Source organism: Aythya ferina (assembly GCF_964211825.1).
Source record: "Aythya ferina genome assembly, chromosome: 11".
Classification (NCBI taxonomy): Eukaryota; Metazoa; Chordata; class Aves; order Anseriformes; family Anatidae; genus Aythya; species Aythya ferina.
In genome coordinates, this window is record NC_140307.1 from 13,787,786 (window position 1) to 13,813,612 (window position 25,827).

At 38.8% G+C, this 25,827-nt stretch overlaps 1 protein-coding gene across 2 annotated transcripts in view; it reads right to left on the bottom strand.

Annotated features, from left to right (window-relative positions):
* The window catches only part of UBE2Q2 (ubiquitin conjugating enzyme E2 Q2), a 41,844-nt gene that overhangs the window by 4,425 nt on the left and 11,592 nt on the right, over positions 1 to 25,827 (bottom strand). The window contains exons 2-9 of one of the 2 annotated variants that reach the window (XM_084531823.1): positions 23,664 to 23,768; positions 19,654 to 19,758; positions 18,246 to 18,302; positions 16,011 to 16,151; positions 8,556 to 8,640; positions 2,854 to 2,914; positions 1,296 to 1,386; positions 903 to 961 (exon numbers count right to left, since the gene is read on the bottom strand). In XM_084531823.1, the coding sequence (XP_084387949.1) occupies positions 903 to 961; positions 1,296 to 1,386; positions 2,854 to 2,914; positions 8,556 to 8,640; positions 16,011 to 16,151; positions 18,246 to 18,302; positions 19,654 to 19,758; positions 23,664 to 23,768 (704 nt within the window). The remainder of the gene's footprint in view (positions 1 to 902; positions 962 to 1,295; positions 1,387 to 2,853; positions 2,915 to 8,555; positions 8,641 to 16,010; positions 16,152 to 18,245; positions 18,303 to 19,653; positions 19,759 to 23,663; positions 23,769 to 25,827) is intronic. The other variant, XM_084531824.1, reaches the window with a different exon arrangement.

The window sequence follows — 25,827 nt, forward strand, 5'->3', positions numbered from 1 at the left end:
ATGGAAAGGAATGCTGCTTTTTGCTGCAACACCACAGCTATGCTGACGCAGTTACTGGCCATCACAAAAGCTGGACTGAGAACAGAGAATTTGCCACTCCAAAAGTGTAGCCTCCCCTGTGATCAGTGCATTTAAACAATGACGATCTATACATCTTTCATAGGGAAATGAAAAGACAGGCAGCATTTTAAACTAGACTCAGCACCAGCTGTCAGACTGCATTTTCAAACACAGAGCCCTAACTTCCTGACAGCAGAAGATGCACAAAAGCCTTGGAAGGTGAATTTCATCTTCTCTCCATTGATATATATAAGCCTCTGTGCTCCACGCAATGTTTCAAACAAGTTTTAGGTAACTTCTGATAGTTTTCAGAGCACAGTGTTGATTAGATTTAATGCTTTTTGATTAGCATCTGAGGAACTTTTAGACAAAAAAGTTATAGCAGTGTTACCAGAAGAGAAAAAAAAACCACAACAACAACACACAGTTAATACTGTGCAGCAAGTTTGAAGCAACAGGATCCTTCAGCAAGAACTCTAAACACATTTCTATTTGGAACAACAGAAGTAACAGTGATGTTAACAGCCCACAAAGAAACCAGTTCTTAAACATTATGGCAGACAGCGCCTTTCCAAACTGGATACAAATTAAGCAATCCTATTCAAACTAAGGAATTGTACCCAGCTGGAAAGAGCATCCAGCTGTTTGTCTGCTACCATTTCTAACCCTTGAGAAGCACATCTCTGTATCACACTTTGAGCCTTTCACCAAACTCAAGGACTAGAGCAGCTCATTGCTGGATATTTAGGGAAAATATCTTCAGGTCTCCTTGGTAATCTCAAAAAGTTCCCTGCAACATTTTTACCACAGAGTAAGATTTCCGTAAAGCGACTCCAACCTACCCTCCTGTGAGCACAGGAGATACCACTCGCACAAAGGGAGGATCAAAAGGGAAATTATCCTGAAAAGCAAGAAGAAGAAAACAAGTTATGAACTATATTGTGACACTGTTTTCCTAATCAGGAGATACTTCAGGAGCCTTATTTGGCAAATAAGATTTAAAACATTAACATTTTTCAGTTCTGTAATAACCACTTTTCCACAGAACTGGTTCAAAAGCAATTTTTGGGAAGCTTTAGTTCCACATTTACAGTTGAACTTTAAAAAAATAAATAAAAAACATTGTACCTCCATCTTTACCCATTTTAAATACGTCTTAATGTATTTTAAGTCATCTTCTACATTTTGCTACAATCCCCCCCCCCCCCTCAGCATTTCTTCCCATAGACACATACCTTAAAAGAGAAGTTGAGTAAGATGTATTCTACACCTTCTTTTTCTTTTAAGACCTGAAGATCACTATGCAGTGGGCTGTCAGGATCAACCCTATAAAAGAAGCAGGGGGAGATCCTGGATGAAGTCAGTATTTTCACTACCTGTAAGTAACAACCACTCTCTGTAAGAGCTGCTCTATATATGCGTAGATTACAACTTGTAATTTGAAGTTAATTGTAGAAAATACTTGCTCCCCTTACAAAGTAAACACTGACACAAGATCACCCTGGAAGCTTACTGCAATGCACTACATTCCCACCACTATCCAATGTTATCTGAACATTGGTAACTAAGAAAAAAAGCTGTTAGTTCTAGAGCAGCAACTTTAATTATCTTAAACTCACTGGAAATGTATGGACCAAGAGAAAAAACATTTAAGGAAAAGGCTATAGCGATCTAGTTTTCAGTAGACTTAGTGAATCCTCCATGAAGTACGTGATCAGAGGCCTGGATCAGATGTTAAATGTAACCTGCATCCGCAGAAGTACTGAAGCTGGCACTTTCTGCTCTCAGCAGAATTTCAACAATTGTTTGTTAACAAACGCTGGTGGCAAGCACCCTGAACATTAATTCAGACACTACAGGGTTACTCCAACCCAGGCACTGACACCCCATACAATTTTAAGAGACTAGTCAAAAACGCCTGTAACAAGCCAAAAGATTAGTTAAAGGGACCACGGGAGTCCCATCCTCTACTATAGGTGAAGCTTACAAACCATTGCAGAGTTACTTGAGCAGTTTAGTTTGTCCTCATCCCACAGCTGAAAAGCTGTATCAGAAAAAAAAAATCTCTCCATGCTTAGAAACCTACCACTTCCAGTCATAGCCAGCAGCAGGCCAGTTAAGAATTACTTGTTCCAGTGACAAGAATGTTATGTAGGCTAAAGGGCTCTTTTCTCTCTGATATTTACCCCTCAACTAGACCGTAGGTAGATCATTTGTTTACAGACACTTTTTGCTGGGATGAAGAAATGTAATTCTTCATATTGTTATAGGGTTAGGTTTATATACAATGCCTTGGGTTGGAAAGGATCTTAAGGATCACCTAGTTTCAGCCCCCTGCAATAAGCAGGGACACCCCTCACCAGACCAGGTGAGAACCCTATGTGCCTGCTCAACTGCAGAAATAACAAACTGAATCAGTTCTGTTCCTTCGTATGTCTTATAAGAAACTACAACTTGCATTTTCTTAAAAAAAAAAAAGTTCCAGACAGAACTTAACCACTTGAAGTTTCATATTTTAGAGTAATTTTAGGAGAACTGGACAGTAATAAGTGTTATGGTGATACACACAGAGCTGACTGTGCAAAGTGTTTTTGTGTTCTTTTTTTGGTAGTTGTTTTTTCTTACCAGCTCAATTATCAGCTTCCATCTCTGAATGCATTTTGGTATAGCAGAACTGCAGCTGCACGCTATTCTTTAAGTCTTTGGCTAGAGATTCTCATTCATCAAAACTAGAATTTCCAAAGCAGTATTAAAATGGATTCTTCAGAACATGAAAAAAGTTCAAGAACTTACTTTAGAAGCTTAACATGCCATTCATACAAGCTGTCATTTACCAGTTCCACTGAATATATCCCTGTGGAAACATTAGATAGGATTAGCTATGCACTAACATTTTAGAAAGGCAACATTTAGCATAAACTACTCCTTGCTTTTAAGTGCAAATACTATCAGTAGATGTAAGCAATGGGTGAGATACTGAGGCACATCCTTTCTCCAACAGCAGAAGCACTTCTGAGCAACTACAAGGGAAAAAAGTTCTGTCACTTACGTATTAAAAAAATGACGTGTATCAGAACGCTTTTCTAGCTTCTAGACCCTCTTCCCCCAGCCCAGTTCCCCTTCCAATTTTACATAGCTGGAACTACAGCTTGCTTAGTACTTGGTATAAATGTTGCACCCAGCAAATGACCAGCCCACTTCTGAAACACTTAACACACAGACCAAGCCCAGTTTCTCTCCACTACTGGCAGACCACGACAGGACACGAACAGTGTATGGAGTGAGAGCCCGAGGACAGAACTGCATTGGATGAAACACTTCCAACAGATGACCAGACAAGCCTGGAAACTTCAAAGATGCATCAACAGAACAGCTGCCCAACTGTTACCCACAATTTGTGTGCTAGTCCTTCAACTCTACCAGTTACCAGGAGCCCTGTGTTTCACTAGCTGCTTCTCTGATGGAACTTCTGCTGGTCCTACAGAGCTGCGTTGTGCTTAAACCTGAAGTTGTAAAACAGTTCTTCAGAGATGCACGCCGTTCAGGACTGACAAGAATGCAGCCTTAACACACGAGTAAGATACTTAATCAACCTTCCAAGCACCCAAATGTTGACCTGAGAAGTATTTATACGTCCTCCTGAACAGCAGCAGGGGGTTGCTCACTGTTTTGATATGGAAGCTTTTTAACAGCACTGTCCATAGCTGATTTCAGTTGTTCTTGCTATTTTGTTTTTAAATAGTCAAGAGATGTTATTTGGAACCATCTCAGATGTTTTTTTCTTAATTGAGGAAAAAAATACAGGAAGAAGAGTTACTCTCAAGAAGTATTTCTGCTAACCATTTACATACTGGTTTCTGATAGCTCCTCGAAGTGGGGAAGGCAATCAGTGTGGGTTCTCCTCTTAACACAAGGGAAGTGGGTTCTGGTGGTGATAGTGGTGGTTTGTTTTATTCCTCTAAGAGGCTATCCAAAGAGGAGATAATCATATATATATAATATTTTTTTTTGAAAGGAAAAAAAAAAAAAAAAAAAAAAGGAACACAACAGAACCACAAAGCAAGCCACAGATTAGGAGATAAAAAGGTAGTATGGAAAACAACCCCTTGGGAACAGACACCATTTCTTGCTTAAAGCAACCTTACTGTAACTAAAAATAAACCACATACAGTATTTGGGTAAAAGTAATGATATGAACAACAGAGCCACTAAAGACACAAATAGATATTATTTCACTTAAATATAAACAAATTATTCTTCATCCCTCCCCATCCTCCCAAAATAAGTTAAGATCTTTAAGAATTTTTTATATGAAGTAACCAAATTTCCCATTTTGTATTTGGAAACAACAGATAATTCTTACTTTGGAGAACTTGCAATTCCCGTTATCCAAAAGATTAATAAGTTCTGTTTAACTTACAGCAGAATCATTTAATTTGCTGGAATATTTTTTGCTTGCATTAGCTTATGTGAGGTTTATGAGAGAAGGGTTCTCAGTTTTTAAGGGTAGTTCAACTACATCTTACAGGTAGGTCAGCAACTCTCCCGTTGCCAGCAAGCATCTAGCTGTATTTTGCTTTTGCTTGAGCTCCAACAGCACGATTTAAATCACTGAAGAAACTTTGGTTTTAAAATGGATACTATCTATCTTGAACACACACCCTTAGCTGAAGATCACAAAATCACCTAGGTTGGAAGAGGCCTCCAAGATCACCTAGTCCAATCTCTGACCTAGCACTAACAAGTCCTCCACTAAACCGTATCCCTAAGCTCTACATCTAAACATCTTTTAAAGACCTCCAGGGATGGTGACTCAAACACTTCCCCGGGAAGCCCGTTCCAATGCCTAACAACTCTTTTGGTAAAGTTCTTCCTAATATCCAACCTAAAACTCCACTGGTGCAATTTTAGCCCATTCCTCTCCCACCCCCCAAAAAAAGAAGCACTGACACAACCCCTGAGAATCGGCAAGAGCTGTTTATTGCCGGGACATCTTGCAGGCAAACCTGTGGGATGTCTGTGGTGTTTGGTGGCTCCAAGCTAACGCTTGTGATGGAGCCTGAGCAATGAGTAGGGGGCTCGCCGGGCACTCCTGTGATGTTGCTGGTGCTCTCGGATGACAGAGCACAAAGACGTGCCGCAGTAGCCCCAGGTCTCTTCTGGCCAAGGTGGACCCACTTCCATCCCTTCTTCCACATCTGGTGGATCCAGCTCCATGGGCTCTGTGGTGTTGGGCAGAAGGCTAAGCCAGTCCTTGCCCGGGACTGCCCAGACAGGATGCCTTCCGTCCGGAATGTTCTCAGGTCCCCAATGGAGCAGCCCACGCGTGGCCAAAGGCGGCTGTGTTGGGAGCGGCCTGGAAGATGCCCTCACGTGGACAAGGAGGAGGTTGGGGGGGTGAGGGCCCCTTTTCTGGGGCTGGCTCCCCTGGGCCATTTGGCTTGCCAGAGAGAAAGGTTGCCCCTCGGCCATGGGGACTGCCCTGCACCTCCCATCCTGTGTCCTGGGTTTATTTTTAACACTGTTTTTTAGACTATTTCATTCTATTCTTATGCTACTTTTTAGAATAGTTTAACAGAGCAGAAGATTTTAAAGAACTACTACTAAATGTATTGCTTACTTTAGAAGTCCCAGTGCTGTCCTACTGTCAATGACAGAATGGTTTGGGCTGGAAGGGACCTTAAAGATCATCTAATTCCACGTCATGGGCAGGGACACCTCCCACCAGCCCAGGCTGCCCCAAGCCTCATCCAGACTGGCCTTGGGCACTGCCAGGGGATAGATAGGGCAGCCACAGCTTCTCTGGGCAGCCTGAGCCAGGGCCTCATCATTGTCATTATGAAGAATTTCTTCCTACTATCTAACCTAAATCTACCCTTTTTTAGTTTAAAATCATTACTCCTTGTCTTATCACCACATTCCCTGACAATCCTGAAAGTACGTAACCTCAGAGAGGCTAAATAAAATGATCCCTATGCAACCTTTAATTTTCTGGTTTATATTATAAAAAATGAAACCAGCCTTAAATTACCTTGCAACAGTTACCACAACCTTAACGTATCACAGTGATTCCCTTTGTGTGCTCATAGCAAGAACTTCAAACTACAGGAAAAATAACCCGGGAAGAAAGCACTCAGATCAAAACCCCGGGGGTGAGGGGGAGAATTTGTTATCTATCATGCCCCTGCTCACATGGTGACAGCTGTCTGACAGCAAAACACAGAACCAGGCTATAAAAACAGGAGTTGTTTGCAAAGGAGAGGAACTGATACTTAATTCACTGAAGCCCTAAGACTAAATGAACCAGAAGGAATGAATCCAGGTGTCTCATAACAAGTAACAACGTTTACTGACAATTTAATAAGCAGATCAGTAGGATAGTGAAATTTTAGAGATTTCCAGTTTAACGAGGGAAACTACTCTGATCAAACATTTATTTATACAGGGAGATTTGAAGAAATGGAGTTACAGAAGTCCAGGTAAACAAGACAGCTCCTTGACTAGGATAGACTGAGATTACAAAATAGTCTTACTTTGTTCTGTGAGACTGCTAGGAAGTGGCACGGGATTATATTGTGTTACAGGAAAGAGTATGTCATTTAGCTCCTTAAAAATGCATAATTTTTGCCATAGAGGGCACTAATACTTCTTCCCATAAAGAACATCAAATTCCTATAGCTTAGAATAAAAAAACGAAACAGAATAAAATAGTTCAGGAAGTGATTCAAAACACCACTCAAAGTGTTTGGAGGACCCCCCACTGGCATTTTATCAAGAAAGCTATGGTAGTTCCTTGGACTTGGGAATTCTTTCACTTGACTTCTTTAACACTTTTCAGGACTCCACACAGGGTGTCCAATTGCAGTCTGTTTAGATATTCCTGAGTCATAAGCTAATAATAAGTTACCATATTCATCTTTCAGTATCTCATCTTGCTCAACTGTAAAGAAAGCTGTTCTTCTCCTCATCGTTTTTAGAGTGTGCTTTCTAACATGAGTGGTTTAGTCTTCTGTAACTACTTAAGACTTGCAATTGATCTGAAGCCCAGAAATGGCATTATTTAAGCAACACGAATCCTCACCTCGAAACACCTGTTACAGAGGCTCCTGGCTGTCCCTTTGGCAGTATCTGTGTCATTATGCACTGTACAGTTTTTCATCAAACAGATTTTTATCCTCAATCCTTGTTCTGTCCATATAAGCAAACCATGATCACATACAGGCAGTAAAGCATCCCCCAAGACTTACTGCAGAACTATTTCTAGGCTCTTCCTTAACCCTACTCATCCATTCTCTATCACACAGATGATGATTAGGATATACTGGCAAGGACTCAGTTGAGATAAAACCTGAGAGTATGAGGCTACATTAGATCAACAGTAAATTATAATCAAATTTATACTTCAAACATTTTATCACTGTCCACAGTATTTAAAGCACATAAAACTACCCGAAAGGTAAACATACCAAATAAAAACAGAAGCCTATTGCTTCTTTAACTGTCTTTCTACACAGAAATTAAAATCCCATAGCCACCGAACAAGAGTTAAACCCACTAGAAACAAACTAGGGGAGTAATTCAGACAAGTACAAGATAGAGGATTAAAGTTTAGACTGACTTTCTAATCCGGCACTCCTCCTGTTCACATCCTGGCCTGCACCAGCAGGTTCTCATTCCTGGCTGCAGTGATGGAGTTGGCTATTGGGCTGACCTACAGGAATACAACTTGCCTGAAATGTATGTAACTTCTACTTCTTGCACAATTATTCTCATATAATTCAACATGCTGTTTCCTTTGCTGGGCTAGTTTAGACATAGCCCTTATATGGAGCAGCCAAAAGAACAGCCAACCACCTACCTACAGAAAGCTAGTCAATGCTTGTTAACCAAACAAATTTAAAAGACAAACTTCTTTTCTCTTGTCATTTGTATCCTTATTCTGAGGAATACATGGAGCTCAGGATCAGATGAGCATCACAACAAAATAATGCAACTAACAGGACGGTAATCAAGGTTAAATCTTGCGTAATAGCAAAACCTTCTGCTGTTAAACACAAATTCCTCCACAGCAAGCATATTCTTTGTTAGAGTGCCACCCACCAGGACATGCTCACAGCTTTTGCCCTGTACCTGGAAAGATAAATTTCAGGCAGTTCTGAAAACTCAAGAACTCCCACAGTAGTCATCAAGAGCTGTACTTTGCAGTCATCCACCCCAAGAGCATTCCCATAGTTATATCAATCCTGTTAATTCTGGTATGAAGGTTTACATAACAAAAAGGAAGAACGTTTCAGAAGATATGTATCCTGACTTCCTTTCTCTTCATAAATACACTGTTAATATATAGTTAGCTTATATATAACTTATCTATGCATTTTCACATCTATAAATATATACACGTATACACACAAGTACAAAACACAGGATTACAGGAAGTATTTCCACGAGAATTCTTTTAAAATGCATTTTAAGAAGGGAAATCTGAAGCATGTTACCTGTTTTATAACTCTGTGATCTATATATATCCCTGAGTTCTTTCATAAGTCGATCTGAAGCCTGAACTGACCCAGAGACTGCACCCTGAAACAAACAAGAAAGACTCCAAATAAGCAAAAAGTAATACTGATAAACAGCTTTATTTTCATTACAAAGTTATGCTATCTTGAGTGTATTAAGAATATTTTAATTTCTGTATTAGCATTAGATTTTCAAGAAGTTACATATTCTAGTGAGCAAAGAAACACGATGCTCTCTCAATAGCAGCTCTGTAATATATATATCACTACATGGTATAGGTGATACCATACAAACTTTTAAGCAAGCTACAATGACAGGTATATTTTTCCATAAAGGAATTCAATCTCTTTGGCATTTTGACTTTGAGCACTAAAGGAAAAAAAAGCTAAGATTACTGCTAAGTATAAGCTTCTGCACATAAGGTTTTACTGTTTTCTCAGAAGTGTGTTTTTATGTGGCTAGGGAACAAGACACAGGAGCTGTGTACCCACTACAGAACACCAGCTTCTGGAAGAGGCAAGACCAACCTATATATTCAGAAAATGCCAAACAAAACCAACACTTACTTGCAATAGAGAGAAAAGCAATCAACACCTATATAGAGCAAGACTAGGTAAGCAAGCTTTAAGTACCTAATATTTTGTCACGATTTGTCACAGTTCTTGCAGTTTACACAACGAGAGCGGAAATCTCTTCTGTTCTTTTAGAGCTCAGTACTGGATTGCTCAGTATCTCAGACTTGCTTAGAACTAAACATACGATTTCTGACCCTGGTATTTCAACCTGAGTAGCAATGTGCCAAAGGCAAAAACCACCTTCAAGTGACAGGCATACAAAATATGACATGCTCTAAAAAAACACCAGTAATTCGCCAATTAACGAACACACCAGTTATCAAGTAACTGATGTCTACTAATACGGCCAATTGCTGGATTGCATACATTCTGCACAGGTAACCAATACTGACAGTTCTGTGACCAGAGTATTAACCATCTTGTCTCAGCTCTACAAGCTTTGAAGGGAGGTCACTACTCTTTTGTCTTATACACTGTGTTTATTTAGAATAAACACAATGGTCAAAAGTACAGAGGTTACTCTCTGCAACTCCATTTCAAAGCTAGAGGGAAAATTTTTTAAACTAAACCTTAGATGTTACCTAATGACTCTCCTTATATATTCCACTTGGAATACCAATTAACATTTTAGACTTCTGGATGATGCCAGGACAAAAACTTAGCATTACAAGACTTAAAACATGGAAGATGCATGAGGATTCCAGATAAGGTAAAGGAGCTATCAACCCTGACCCTTGAAAACTTAAAAATCATTTGTTTTTCTTAGCTTTCACCAGAAGTAGGTTTTTCAAAAGAAGATTATTTCCTGAGATTCATGCAGTTCTCTGCTGCTGCTTGGATCTCAGTCACTTCCACTGAAATGCAAGCTAATACATATGGCTCATCAGCATAGTTTCACGTAAAAAAAAATATATATAAAAAAAAAAATAGAATAAAGTTAAGTTCAGCCTCTCAATATGAAGTCCTGAGTGATTAGTTTAAGTCTATTTTTCTGCTCCAAAAATCCAGAGAGATTGGTTCCCTCAGTTTCCTTTCAGATGCTATAAACATTCACAGACTGATCTTATTTGGACAGAAGTGTCAGAGAGGTATTCTTCCACCAGGGAGGAATCTGAAACAGACAGGACCACTGCCTTATACCAGAAATGCCATCCCTGTTTGCCTGGAATCAAAAGTATACTATATATCCCACAACTGTAGGATCAAATTATTTCTTAATAAGGATTAAAGACCAATAATTGTTACATGATACGATAGCCAGTTACTTGAAACTAAAGCCTCCACGTGCTCCTTTGTCTTCTCTATTCAGCAGCAGCATCTAATATGCTTAGCTTCACACTATAACCTGCAGACTACTCTTTTAGGCTATTCATTTTCATGTTACACTGGATGTTACACAGATAGCTGAAATTTCACTCATTTTCTTAATGGATAGATACGAAGAATGAGCTTTGTAATTGAATATGCAAATAAGAACCAACTCCTTTCAACTGATTAAATAAAGCCCACGTAAAGACAGGGCTCAAGAGAAGTCATTTCTCCGTTTACTGAAGCACCTGCCTGAATGCCTAAGCAAGCCTCAGACTTCGTCTGGAAGAGTTTCTCCACCCAGGAGTTTCCTGTTGGGCTGCCCACACCTTATAGAGCAATATAAAAGTTAGACTTGACCCTCTGATGAATCCATACACTGCAGATCAGTAATATGTGATCAAGTAAGAGTCTAGGAAGCTTAACCAAAAAAAAAATTAGCATAGGAGCTTAATTTACCTGCTCTGAACTATTCTGGGAGGACACTAAAGACTGAGCCTAGGGAGATGAACTGTTATACCCAATGGCAGCATTAACGCTAAATGCCGCTGCTGTGAAACAAAGCCCTCATTACAGTGACAATTTTGATGGATTTTTTTTTTATAACTGATATTAAACTGCTGTTTAGAAGAGAACTATTTGCATCACACCATTGCAAGTTACAGTAAAGCAGTAAATTAAGCTTCAGCCGTAATGATACTAAAATGAAAAACATTACCTTTCAATAACTCCCTATGTGCAAGTTACAAAGACTGAATTCAGATAGAAGTAAGTATCCTTCTGGAAAAGTGACTTCACTTTTCAAAGGAGAGGAAACTCCCATTTATCCAATCATGAGAGCAAGATTTACAGCTGCCTTAGAAATAACTGGTCAGTCACAGGATGTGGCAGGTATCTGTTCATGTGGATTTGGTGCCAAGAGACAAGAGCAGAAAAGCACGGCCATTTGATCTGTAAGCTGAAAGTTTCAAAGAACTACTGGATAAGCTCCCGAGTGACTTTTTTTTCCTGTAAAGTAAAAGAACAGGCTCAGAAAGTCTCGCACCATCATCCTGTCCTGTGCAAGCACACTGTTTATGAGGTGGTTCTACAGAACAACAGGTAAGTAACTGAAGAAATCCTTGCTAAAGGGTGTAAACATTTACATGGACAACATTCCATTTGCTGAGGGTTGCATGAGATAGATACATCTGGTGCAGGAATTCCCTGAGCCAAAAACTGTTGGACATGAAAAATACCCATTAGATGCACCACTACAAGCTTGCCCTGTTCTCGAACTCTCCCCCTAAGGGAACGTGCTTCTGCCACCACTGGAAATAGGAATCTTTCGTTTGAGCCAGTATAAGCATTACTTTTTTCAGAAGTGCTTCTTATCTTCACAAGTGCTTTAGGGGGAACATATACATTTGAGTAAAACTAGGGCTTCAGAACAGAGCATTCACAAGTCAGTAGTGCTCACCTAACCATGCAGAAATCACTGCCCATGCCACTGCTTCAGCTGTCTGCTGCATTTAGCCTCTAATGATGCATTCTGCAGCCTCAGTTCTTTTGCTTTGCACATTCCTTTTTGTCCTTCCCTCCTCTCAAAACACAACCACAGTCTGTTGCTTGAGTTACCCAAGGCACGAGGTGCAATTCACTGCAGTGTTAAACCCAAATACCAGATTGCCTGTTTTCTGTCTGACCAGAGATACATTGCACACCTCAGAACAACACAGTAAAATGTCTCACAATACATTTCAGACAATTCAGCTGTGTTTATCAAGTAACTTTTGGTATTGCAAACAAAAACCAAGCAAATAAAAAAGGAAATTCCCACAAAACAATGAATGCAAAAGTGCTTTGGAAGACAAGTTCCCTCTAGCATTACTTGACGGTCTCGGTATTTGTGCAAACTACATTAATTCCTGGAAGTTAAAGCAGGTTCATATTTCAAGGATTAAGCTGAAAATGGAAGTGACACCTTAGGATTCATAAAGCCCAAAGATTAAAGCACAGGCATTTGAGACTTGTAAAGGAAAGCGCATAAACTCCTCAGAAGGAAATCTAAAAGGTTAACAGCATTATCTAAATAAGAAAAACATTCGTCTCTAAATGACTAAGTGGGGAGAGAACTCTGAAAAGCAAGCAGCAGCAAGTCATCAAATATTTAATGATTCCAGTTCAAAGACCTTTTTTAATTCCCAGTAAGCAAGTGATTCTTTAGAGGTATTAACATGTCAAGAGGAGGGTTAAATTTTGCTCCATGTTACATACTGTACTTCAAGTCAAATTAAAGGTTATTTCTTGATACTGGCAAGAATAACATTAGGGATACCGCCAAGGAAAAGAACATGTTTACAAAATTAGCAGATACATATTCTTCTGAACTTATATAAAAGACACAAACCCTTTAAAAAAAAAAAAAGAAAAAGAAAAAAGTATCATGTCTTTAACCTATTAGGAGGGTGCAAAATTGGGACTGTGTGCACTCGTCTCCTATGGAAATCCTTAATATGATCGCTAACCTTCAGCCTTCTCTTCAGCCAAGGTGAGAAGACAACCCATGGACTTAGGCCAAAGAAGGTGTAAAGAAATTGAAGTCTTCTGGTTGCATTTGGCATTAGTCAAAGCCCTACATCAGGCTTCACATTCCCTCTTGCAACAAAAGCATGTAAGTGGCATAGGTTTTATTTTACTTCCCTCTGCTGACAGACTAAAGTATACTAAAAGAGCTGTAGTGTGCGTGAAAAACAGACTCTGCTTAGGTAGTACACCTCAGTCCCTGAAACACATGCTGTCCTTTAAGAAAACCCACTGAAAGGCTGTAGAGATTTACACTTCACTTTACCTTAGGATGCCGAGCAAACTGCTGCTATCTTAGAGACTGTATTCTGTTACAAGCTCCCTGTTTTGGCAGCAGCAAAGTGCATTTAAGTGCTACTAGGTTAGTTCTTTCCTGGGTCAGTGGTACAACTACCGTTTTCAGCTCTCAAGTGTTAAGGGTAAAACCTCACAAGTCCATTGAGAAATTATTTAACCAGAGCAGCTATTTCTGGTGACCCACAAAATTACCACAGTTCCTCAGCAGCAGCTGAATACCCTGTTCCCTGTACTCAGCTGACCTTGTTTATGCACCAGCATCAACGAGAGTGTCTTGGCATGAGAAAAAGCTATTATGTAAGTTGAATCTGCTGTTGTCAAACAAACAAACAAACAAAAAAAACAAACAGCAGTGTTCATCTCAGCTTCGCTAGATGTGGAGGGAAAAAAACAAAGGAAAGGTAAGATCTGCCAAATAGGAAAGAAGAAATAGCAAAAGAAAATCTGCAGTTTTAAGGGGCTTTCTACGCCAAAGAAAAACAGTGACACTGCAAAAACCTTCAGTTCTACTGCAATTTAGATGACAGAAAGTAAACCATGCCTTTCAGGCTGCAAGAGGTTTCATTTAATGATTAAGAAGCCTTTACCATTAGGTCCAAGCTATAAATGCAGAAATATATGCAACCTCAGTAGGCAGTCTCAAACCCTAAAGAGACATCTAAGTCTAAACAAAAACATGAAGTGTCCATTCTGCTTATGGTTAGTCAAGCCTTAGAACAGTCTTATACAGCAAAAAGTTTGGAGTCTTACATCCACCTGCTTTTAAATACCGAAATGCTGATGAGGTATAGGCTTTTTTTTTTTTTCCAAAGAGATGACCATTATTGTACACATCTAATCAAACTTGATAAATATTGAATTCATACACAAATCAAAGAGCAGTCTCCTCTAGTGAGCCTATTTTAGCAGAATATAAATGGTTTTTTTTTTTTTTTTTTTTTTTTTTACAAGTTTGCATTCAAGTCCTATTAGATCAGCAGAAGAGCTCTGAGACACATTTCTGATTTATTTCCTTTGCAAAGCAGGTGGCTACAAACTGAATCTCTTCTCCACGTTTAAGTGTCAGTAAGAGATGAATGAGTCTTTTCTATACTACATGAAGTTATTTATGGTAAGTAATTCATGACAAAAAAAAGTCAAGTTTCTGCTAACTAAATGAGATCTAGTTGTTATAACCATGTAGGGAAAATGCTATCAGGAGCTCATCCAGCGTTAAAAGTGAACTGACTCATCTGCCACTAAACACTTACAACATATACAGATTTTACTAAAATCGAAAGAGGTTTACAACAGCAGCTCCTTTCAGTCTAATTTTAAGAACAGTTTAACTGTTTAAGAAAAGATTTACTAGAAAAATCATCCAATTTAAAAAGCAGAACTAACAAAACTCGGGCAAAAATCCTGTTGTTCCCTACTTACCAATCCTAAATTTTATTCCTTCCCTAAATACATTCAGGTCGCTACCCCACACCTAGCTACTACTACTCACATCCTCAACTATTAGCTTGAGGAGAAAGCACTTTTTGTGTCTGGACAAGATCTACATGTCTGCTTACGTGCCAAACAGCATTAAAAAAGGTATTTAAGAGCTCAAATAGTGGGGAGACTAATTTTATAAGCACCCACTTTCTGAAGGTGACATGAAAATTTTAGAACCCCTACTTTTGGTCTTGGAACTCTAGCAGAAGTCTTGAGTTTTGTGCCTTATACATTTTAAGCCTCTGTGAGACTGAAGTTTTAATTTCCTTGGAAGACAGCCTACATAACATTAAGATTGTACAACAATATTCTTTCCTGCATGCATCTTTGAGAAGCAGAACCTTTTCTGGAACTTTGCATTAGTGAGAAGACATTTCTAAGCTTCTGGAAACAAACAGAAACCATGCAACTCAGTATTTACAGTCGTACTGTAATACTGGAAACCCATGTCCTCAGGATACTGCTGTATAGAAATGCCTTTTTTCTACAACTGCCTGCTGACAGAATCACTCAGAAAATTGTAATGATGAAGGTGCAGCAGGATGAAGGCCCCTTGCTTTATATCTAGCAGAAAAGCTTCAGTAATTTCCAAGCGGAAGCTGGAAGTTACTGAAAAAAAAACAAACTCATAGAACTGGTTTAAGCACAAATTCCTGGGTTTACAAAATCTATTAAGTCACTTTTCACTTAAAGTGCACTTTATGAAAATAACAGATACCTGTATGTAAGAGCTGAGCAACAGAAGTCATGCTTACAACCTAGATGCTTTCTGCTTACTCTGCAAGCAGTTCATAACATGGCCATCAAGCACAAGAATCAGCTGCGTGTGAAATAACAAGTGTGAAATATGGATTTGTATGTAAGACTTGACTTCCATGAAAAGCTACGGGATACTTTATCCAACAGGCCCATGCCACCCTAATCCATTTTGACAGAAGAACTTAGACTAGCATTCTCCCAGACTGAATGAAAGCAGAGTGCTTTGAAGCAGTTTTTGTGTCTCTGTGGAAGCTGACTGATAATTAACTTCATAAACTAAATACGAAGATTAAGAGCTATACAGGTCTCATTTTGTCCTATACATTTTTGGAAGTCAGCTATAGGTTGATTTTATCTTTAGGCGTGTAGCAATAGGTTCTATTTGCTGAAAATAATTTCTTTTTTAAATCCGAAGTACTGTAAAGAAAAAATAAAATCTTGTTAACTCACATTTAAGTGATCTTGCCTTTGATTTTTTCTGATTTTTTCTAAGATTGCAAGATTTTCTTTTTCAATGCCTTCATCCTCAGATTTCTTCCCATCAACTGGTTCCTCCTCCTTCATATCGTAGTGATCTAGATCTTCAATGTCCTGTAGGATAGAGGAAGATTCACTGTAAACAACTTCATGCTCTTTGCTCAAAAACTCTGTAAGAGCATTTACAAATACAGTCAGCATAATGCACGGCATTAAGTATTAGTGATGGCTGCATGCCATTTCTGTTTTGCTCAGACTTTACTCATTGAACCAACAGTATTCAATGAAAGCATAGGGAGCCCTCAATACAAATGAGAGTCAACTTCACAACCTGTTTCTGGTCACAGAAACAAGCACTAACTTAACTCCTGTGAGAAGCGAAGACTGTAGTAAATTAGCCTGTTAAAACAGGTAGACAGAAAACAGGAAGTTAAGGCATTTTGAACAGGGATCAAGAATCTGAAAGTACACAAACCTAGGGCAGGTCTAAGATTTTTCTAAAAGCAGACTTTTTTCCTGTTAGAAGCCTCACTACTTTACACTTCCGGCAAACAGTGATTAACATACCTGGCAGGGCTACAGTAACCCTCCAAGAAAGTTAAATATTACAAAGCAGCATGTGTTTTATTCAAGGTGAACATTCTGACCAGGGATTAGATGCAGCCGTTTTGGTATTGCGATACAAGACAAAATGATATGGTCAAGTACGCTGAGCACATGAGCCAATGTTTCAGTTCTGAGTTCTATACTAAGAACTAAAAAGTCTTCCACTCTGTATTCTGAAACAGAGGTTATCCTATTGCCAAGAAACACTAAAAAATTAAGACAACAGCACTGGAATTGCCATATAGGCAATCTGGGGAACGGAGGAGACAGATGTAAATAACTTAAGATGAAAAAGGAAGCACTGCAGCAGCCACGCCAGCGATCTACGAGTACGAAACTATCAGCTATACTCCAATGTGCAGAATGCTCCACCTCAGCTGAGGCTACTCTTAAGCACCATCTGTTTGCACGGCAGGAAAGCCCGGCCATCAATGCAAATTCAAGGATGTCTTACAGAAAGGAACATACCTACCAGGTGCCTTTGACAATGCTGTTTCCTCCAACTGTAAAGAATACTCCATCTGGAGTCTGTTAAGGTGCTCACATTTCTCAAAATTATGCTATAGCCCTAAAAAACCCTCAACTACTTTTCGGTTTAGCAACTGGACTGGAATTAAGAGTTGAAGAAATCAGTGCCACTTTTGACTGCTTATAAACATGACAGATATGACAATCTTTTTGTCTAAAGTCATCTGAACAGAGCAAAAGGTTACAAGTCTGCAAGCAAAAAGAGCCTTGCGGCAAGAGGATATGGAAGTGTTCATACTACCTTTACAAAGACTTGGGCTCTAACCAACATGGTCTGGATTAGGCTAAATATGGTTTAAGGAAGGCTGCTTCAAATTCATTCCAGAGAATGGGTAACACTTAGATCTTTTCTGAAGGAAGACATCCTAGTCAAAGAATGAGTTGTTTATTCTTACAACATACTTTCTTCATTAAAAAAAGCCTAAATCTGAAGAAGTCAGAACAGCTCTCCTATAATAAGGCTTTACAGTGCTTTAAATACCAAGCATCCTGGAGCTATTCTAAAATATAGCAGAATTAATTTGAAGGGGTGGTTCTCACACAGCGAAGAGCTCATTAAAAGAGCCAGACATTGACATAAGACCCTTAAAGTTTAAAGGGTGTATGTATTGCAGATGTCCTTCCATTTTCCTCAACGTATTACAGTTTAAAAAAAAAAAAAAAAAATAGCTCAGCTGCCCCATAAATCAGCAAACTGATTTACTCTCAGTTTGTCTGCTTCCAGGCACTTTCAATCATGTCAGAGCAAGTTCAAACACTGATTGAAATAGGAGTTTACAATTCAAGCCTACCGATTTGGCATACAATGTTATGTATTGTTTGACTAAAGCACAAACAGATATTCAACTCCTATATCCACGTAGCTCACAGCTGAGGTCTAGGTTTAGGAAAATAAATCACTAGTTCTGATGGTTTAAGTGAAAACTGACATTAAGGTAAACACTCAATTTTTTTTCTACCATTTTTTCTGTTGAACTCTAGGGAGATTACATTTTACAGTTTTGGCTTAATAATTAACCTGTCACCACAGAGCAAAATGCTAGATTAGCACGACAATACTGTATGTATACATACTTCACCCATATCTTCCTCCTCCTCCTCCTCTGACGTAACTTCTTCTGTTGTTCCATTCTGCAATACAACAGTGAGGTTTCTGCATAAATCGTGCATGCTTTTTTCTTTCAAAAATCACGAAGTCTACTATCAAACAAAAAGCACATATGAAAGTCACACTTATCAAGGTCTGCAAAGGACTGAAGTTTAATGGGAAGGATACACAAAGATGTTTTCCTGGAATGTAACAGTGAAGAAATAATTGCATGAACCAAAGATAAGTAGAATGTCACAATTTCACATTAAGTTCTAAGTGGAATCTCAAGATCCAGATAAGGATATCCTATTTTGAAACAGTGACAGACACTTCTGTTCTGCTAACTCTTTCTTTGTCAAGTGAGGAATGCCACTGCTGTAGACAATGCAGCATAGTGTACTAGATGAATCTTTCATCTGACTTACTAGGCCCACTCTTATTTAATTTGCAAATTATCCAACATTTCTGGCTAAGAAAACCTTCTGTGAGTTCATTTCCGAGTTTCAGAGCACAAGCAAAACTCTTCAGTGAGGCTACTTCCCAGTGCTCCAGACCTATTGCCTTGTAGTTGCACTGCTACATGGGTGGCTGAGGCAGAAGAGATCTAGAATTACCATTTGGCAAATGACCAAAATTAAGCAAATTATTTGTCATTACAATAGTACGGTCACCACAGGAAACCATCTGTTATGCTAAAAGAGTTTTTAGAAATCTTGTCATCTTAGCATGTATAAGCAAAAGCAGATATCATAATCCTATTAAAATACCAAAAAAAGAGAACATGTTCACTGTCTGTTACCAGTTCTGTTTTCAGCACAAGACATTTTAGTTAACCAGAACACTTAACAGACCTTCACAACTCTTCATTTGTCAAGTGCACAAAAAGTAAACAAGGCACCTCAAACAGATAATTTCTGCCCAAAGCAGCATATGGTCTTGATATCCTATATCTCTGCAAGGGATTGAAGAGGAAGGAATATATCAGTAGTAAATTCATCCAAGAGTACACTGTAAAATGCATTCTCTTTGAGGAGAAATGAGCAGTGTTTTATTGTACTTACGTTTTAGAAAAAAATGAAATTGGGAAGCACTAGGAACGCGCAGTAGTTGGCTTGAGCAGGATTTAGAAGGCAATTAAACAGCACTGGTATTACAGAGACACCTTTCAGTGACACAGACTCCACATAAAATTGTGGAGTATCACATAACCTCAGAATTACAACTTGAAATGGATTCTACAAACAAAATACTGAGTGAGGTCACCATAAAGCAACACTGCTTCATATCTAAGTTCCGGCTTACACAAATGCTTTAATCGTTCTCACCATCTACTTTCTTAAACTTGAAAAAAGAGTATTTTCCATACAAAGGAATTCACAGAGTTTAATTTACCTGTCCAGCTGGTAATGGCTGATCTAACATTTCAACATCTGGATGCTGAGGAAGATTATACAATCTGCAGAGGTCACATATTAGTCGCTTCAGTTGCTGAAGAAGCTATAACAAGAAAAAACATGGAAGCATCTATTTAAACCAAACCACAGAACGGTGTATTTAGAAGTTTCCTCACATGTTGGTATAAACTCCCAGTCACTGGGAGTCAATGCAGGCTCCCAGCATTTAAGTCTGCAGGTACTAGAACAGAGACACTTATTTTTCTCTGTAGTTATCATAATGGGAAACCAAGGACAAGGCAAGACAAAGAAGATTCCTTCATGTCAAGTGGAGAAAGTAATAAGCAAAAGAATAATCTGCACAGGCAACACCATCCATTCCAGGCATAGGTCTCAGAGCCACAAATCGCTAGGGAATAATCAAATGGTCGTTTTTTTTTTTTTTTTTTTTTAAAGAGATGCTAGTGCACTTCAGTTTCCCAGTTTGAAAAGTCTTAAACTATAAGTAGGAACAGCCTTATCCCTCACATCAAGAATCCCTTTTCAGAGCACAGCAGTGCAGCACACTAGAAAGAAGACTAGAAACACTGGCACCAACAATCACCCAGCCATGCAGCAACTTACAAGCTTCTACACAGATCAATCCCCAACGTGCTTCAGCACAGAAGCCCCACTTTCACCATAAAGGATGAGGCAGGAACATGCATCGGAGAGGAGGGATCCCCTTCCCTGACAGCAGTCTACAATTCAGGGTTAGTTTAATGCAACTGTCAAAGTGCAGTTTCATTTTTATAGCAAAGCACTTGATGCCAGTTTCTTCAGTCTTTGTTACTGCTAATATTTTAGTATTTTTCCCCTGAAGGAATTACTTTCATACCCTTGCCCCTTCTGCCATGGAACACCATCACCATTATCCTTTATGCTCTGCTCATACGTATGAAAAATTAAAAGCTAATTTGGGCCAGAAGGCACATCTGGAAATCATCCAATCCAACCTCATGCTCTAAGCAGGGCCTAGCATGATTTGGTGCGTGTTAGTGGTACACAAAGACACTGAATCAAAAGGAATAGCAGATTTCTGCCATGTATGAATAATTTAAATGCTTTTCCTGGCTAACTTCATGTGCTTGAGAAATGGAAAATGAATGCTTAACACACAAGCTTTGCTGCTACTTCAGAAAGTGGGCCATCAGGATACCAAGAGGTTCCCTAGAATATTAACTGCCTAAAGCAGAAACTAAACAGAAACCACTATGCATAATCCACAGGGTATCAAAGGTGCAGTGTAAAAAAAAAGTCTGCATGATTAATAAAGAAAATGCTCAATGCACAATAACAAATTTATTAAATAATTGTATATATACATTATAATCACTATATTTTATTGTCATTTTTGTAACAGTACCTGTAGAAATTCTGCAATTTGAGTAGCTCTTATGGACACCACAATGCTGATATTGAACATCAAAACACCTCTTGGATTTTTTTCTTGCCTGCGTTAACAACTTACAAATCTGAAAACAGTTCAGGACATTTGTTCTGAAACCTATCCTACATCGGGAGGCCTTTTGACATGCGAAGAGATCTTTCTAACGCAGCAGGAAAGCGTTAGTAACTTTAGGATACCTTTAAAGAGATTAGCGTGCTGCTGAGTTCATTATGAAGCATTTTCGTCTTCCGATTACCAAGAAAACATGGGGTTCAAGTACAGTGTAATTATAGATACATGTAGAAGAGGGTGTGTATAATTACACGAGAATATATACACGTATATGTATATATACAAATAAGTCTTAGCCTACCACTGAACAAAACTGCTGAAGAAGGATACATGAGGAAAGAGAGGGAAGAAGTACGTGTCACTTAGAGCACGTCCACTACTTAGCTATCAATTTATCTGTGACAGTACTGGTTCCACACGTATTTAGCAGCCTTGGGCAGTTTCAAAAAGGAACTTTGCTTTACTTTGTGTTCTTCTGTGTCTACGATTTGATACATAACAGTTGCTGCTGCTCTGCTAGTTTGGAAGCACCAACAGTCTCACCTGACATGCCACCAGGTAGGACTAAATCTAAGTTCTTAATGCAGAAGTAGTGTCCCAGTGACAGCAATTTGGACAAGCTATACACATACTTGTGCCAGGCATTCTGTACTTTTCAAGTCGTCCATGCAAACTTAAGCCCTCAAGGTTTGGAGATTGCAGGCAGCTTTAGTCTTTGCATGAATTTAAGCCCTACTGGAACTATAACCTTCCTCATATTTAACAGAACAATGAAGTTGAGGTAGGAGTTATCTTTTGCATGGCACAACCACAAGAAGGGAAGGTGGCTGTCAGTTTCAACTACCTATCAAGACTAAAGCAATGCCAATTTTCAGGGTCTGATAATGAACTCAGGAGACATTAGAGGTCAGAGAGACCCTATAGCCCCTTCTTCTGCTGGCTGGATCTTATTCACTATGAACAATCAAGTTAAACAGCCAAAGCTTCCAAAGCCACTGCCATCTGTGCTTACTACCTTCTTAACAACTTTTCAATCTTTTGTGTTTTGGGGAATTTTCTTAGAAAGAAGTACCATGCTGATACCCAGATAAGTATCAGCTTCAGACCAACAGAAGATTTTCCAGGAAACATGCGCGTGATTTTAACATAGGCAAAACAGTTTTCTTTCTACCATGTCAAACGAAAGGCTTTTACATACCTGCCTAACTTTCATGCCTAAAGAGCATGCTCTTCAGTTTCCCAAACTGATATCCATCAAAAGTTACAAAGCAAGCAGAAAGAACAGAATAATACCAAATGGTTTCAGAGACCAGGATAAATGCCTTTATAATATTTGCTGTGCTGACTTAAGCTCCTGGAGAGCCCAATGTAGTTTCCCATTCAAAATTTTACTGTTTCAGTAATGTTTCTAATATAACTATAGAGCAACATGGGACAAATGGTCTTGTAGCTGCAATAACTTAAACGGAAACTGATTTGAAACTTTAAAAAAAAATAAGTTCAACTAAATTAGTTTTTAGGAGATAAATCAGAAGACTCCAGGACTCATTTCTGCAAGTAGTTCCTTATCCCTTCTACAAGAAGGGTGTGTGCCAATCACTCCAACTCCCTTGAATGGGGGGTGTTGTAGGGGGAAAGCTGTAGATACAAAAACTCAATACCCACAAACTCCAGCCTTTTGAACAAAACAAGTCAGATTTTGGAGCGTAAGTATTTGTCTCTTCAACTACTCCTGTCTGTCTTCATTTTTGACATTACGTGATGTGGGATGGATTCCTAAGAAGACAATGGGCCATCCACAGGTGTCTTACATCAACCCATCAGTATTTACATAGGCAAGTACAATCTTGATACCAGATGTTCTTACTACCAACAGAAGTAGTCTATGTCCTCGTGCAATTCAGCACAGCAAGTCCCACACGTGTTTATGATAAAGCTTTCCACCCTAATGCAAGCAAACCTGTAGGTAGTTAGGAGTAGGAAACATCTTATCTAAAACCTTGTTTTAGTCTGAAGCTACTAGTCACAGCAGCTGCAAGCTGGAGAACCTCCTGAAAAAATGCATTTTCGAAGACAGCTCATTTGGCCACGCGTTCTACTATTACGCTGTGCTGTGTCTTCTTGGCTAGAGGTCACAGACTAAGATCTATATTATTTAACATTCCTCTAAATATCCTCTCACCTCTGTAGTGGATCTCTGTGCGAAGAAAACACTACAAGTGTTATACAAGCAGTTAAGTTCTCATGAATTTCACTAATCATTTTCAGAAAGCCTTAAACTTACTGGAGATGAAGCTTCTGTGAGAGAACAAGCATTTTTAAGTCATCTTTCCTTCCTTGCTTCAAATCTTTACAACTACTTTTGGTACATGTGGTTTTTTAAAGAGGAAACTTATGTTTACAAATGCCCCAAAACATCCCCTGAACTGACCTAATTTAGTTGTTCATTAATGTGACAAAGCTGAACTGAAAAAAATACACCCAAAGCAACCAGGACACTTGCTCACCAGAGTATTGCTCTTCTTAATATCTTCTAAACGCTCCAAGACTGAAGTCAGGTTTGGGTCATCTGATTCTACAAACCATATTGGCGATGAAGAGGGGTAAGACTCCTGTTTAAAAAACAACAACAAAATAAAACCACAAAGCTTTTAAAGCTCAATCACCCAAAAATTTCACAACACAGTAACATTACCTCATCCTACTCTAAGCCAGGTAATGTGGAATAAAAGCAAAACAGTAATTTTAGACAACTCAAAAGAAGTTGAAAGAAATCCAAGCTAACAGGTTCCCCTAGTATTATGTTCTATTTTTATCTTGATCAGACAATGGACATACATAAGACAGTACTAAAAAGTTTAAAGCCCTGAGGGCAGGTGGAGCAGGAGGAAGACATTTAGAAACTCAGTACAAATGGTTATTACAAAAAAAAAAAAAAAATCACAAGTAGTACACATCAAAGAATAAAATTATATCCACCCCATTTTTCTCATGGAAATATTGATTCTTCCAAACAGTATCTGTGAAAGCAACAAAACCTGAAATCTTCCGATTTCCTCCTTAATCAGGATTACTTGAACTATTCTAACATTAGCCTCAGACTGAAGCAACACAGTTCAAATCTCCTGCCTTGGAGGACAAGTTAACAGGCAGATCACAATGCCCAAAACTGTTTTACCTTTGTACCAACAAGGCTCATAAAGAACTAACCTTCGCTGAAGGATTTCTCAAATGATATAATGCACACAACCCTACCAAGAAAGCTTACAAGAGAGACCTTTCTTTCATCAATAGATTCCTACAGCTGTTCGGCAGGCACCAATCCTAGCGACAGTGAAATCAAGTGGTTTCACAGGATTAGAAATGTACTTGATTTTCTAGAATAAACTACACGTATGGTCAGGGCACATGTAATCATGGAACAGATACGGCCCAACAACCACTCACATGATCCACAACAAATGATTTTTCTGTCACTAAGATGCCATGCAGACAGCCCTTCAAAAGGTGCTAGGAAGACGCTTGTTGCTCCTTTCTCCACCAAAACAAGACCACGGACAAACCTAGAATAAGCCGTTTATGGTTTGCATTCGGTACTTATTCCCAGTCTGGAGGGCTATAGAATAGTCTCCTCCAAAAAACTTGCAGCAAATCTTTCATGCGACTGGTAGCACAGGACTGATTATGTGTTTTTCAGCAGCTATTTGAACATGCTGATGCCTTTTGCATTGAATGACAAATCCTTTCCTCATTCTCTGCTCTCATTTCAATTCATTCCATTTTCTGTAATGAATGCCAAGTCCTGCTGTATAAGAGAAAACATACTAGGATTTGATACTGCCTGCCCTGTGAATGTACAGCACATATAAATTACTGTACCCCCCCAAATGCATTAGACATTCTATTTTTAGTCTGCTTTAGCTTTTGAAACATGAATGGGAACCATGCATTTATCAGAAAGGATTTTCTTAAACACTGTGTAAGCACATTCACTCCTCTGTAGCAGAAAAGACAGAATTTTTGGAATTCTGGAATATGGATACTTTCATTTCATATTCCAACTTTTTAGGAGGAGATGCTTAATATTAACAGCCAAATGCAAGTTAGTGTACCTTTCAACTTATTGCAACACTTTTTAATTCTTCAGACTTACCAACAATTATGCTCTCTTTACCTTAAAAAGATAACTGACACCAAGTTTTTCTAGATCAAAAATCCGTATTTTTGGAACAGCTGAGTTTCACGCGGATATGAGTCACTATATTTTGAAATACAGAATTCACACACAAACTTCAAACATTCTGATCCTGAGATATAAACAAGCTCATGAGTTTGTAATACCACAGCGTGCAATGAAGAACTAAGCTTGTGGTTTGTGAGGTCAAACAACTGAACTTCACAAGAGCTAATTGTGTTCAGAGAATGAAGTCAGCCTTTTCTTCTGTACCTGCATTCTGTAGAGAAGACAGATGGATTTATGTTATATAATATAAGAAACACAAATTTTAAAAAAAGTTGACATTTCATAAAAGGAGCCCTAGAATAGCAATTCTTTTACAATACTAGATACCTGCTGTTGAAAATGATAATTATTGTTTCTCAGCAGCTAAAAATGACATTATTTTGGACCTATTACTACATAGCTGACCTTTGGAGACGCTGCGTCTAGCT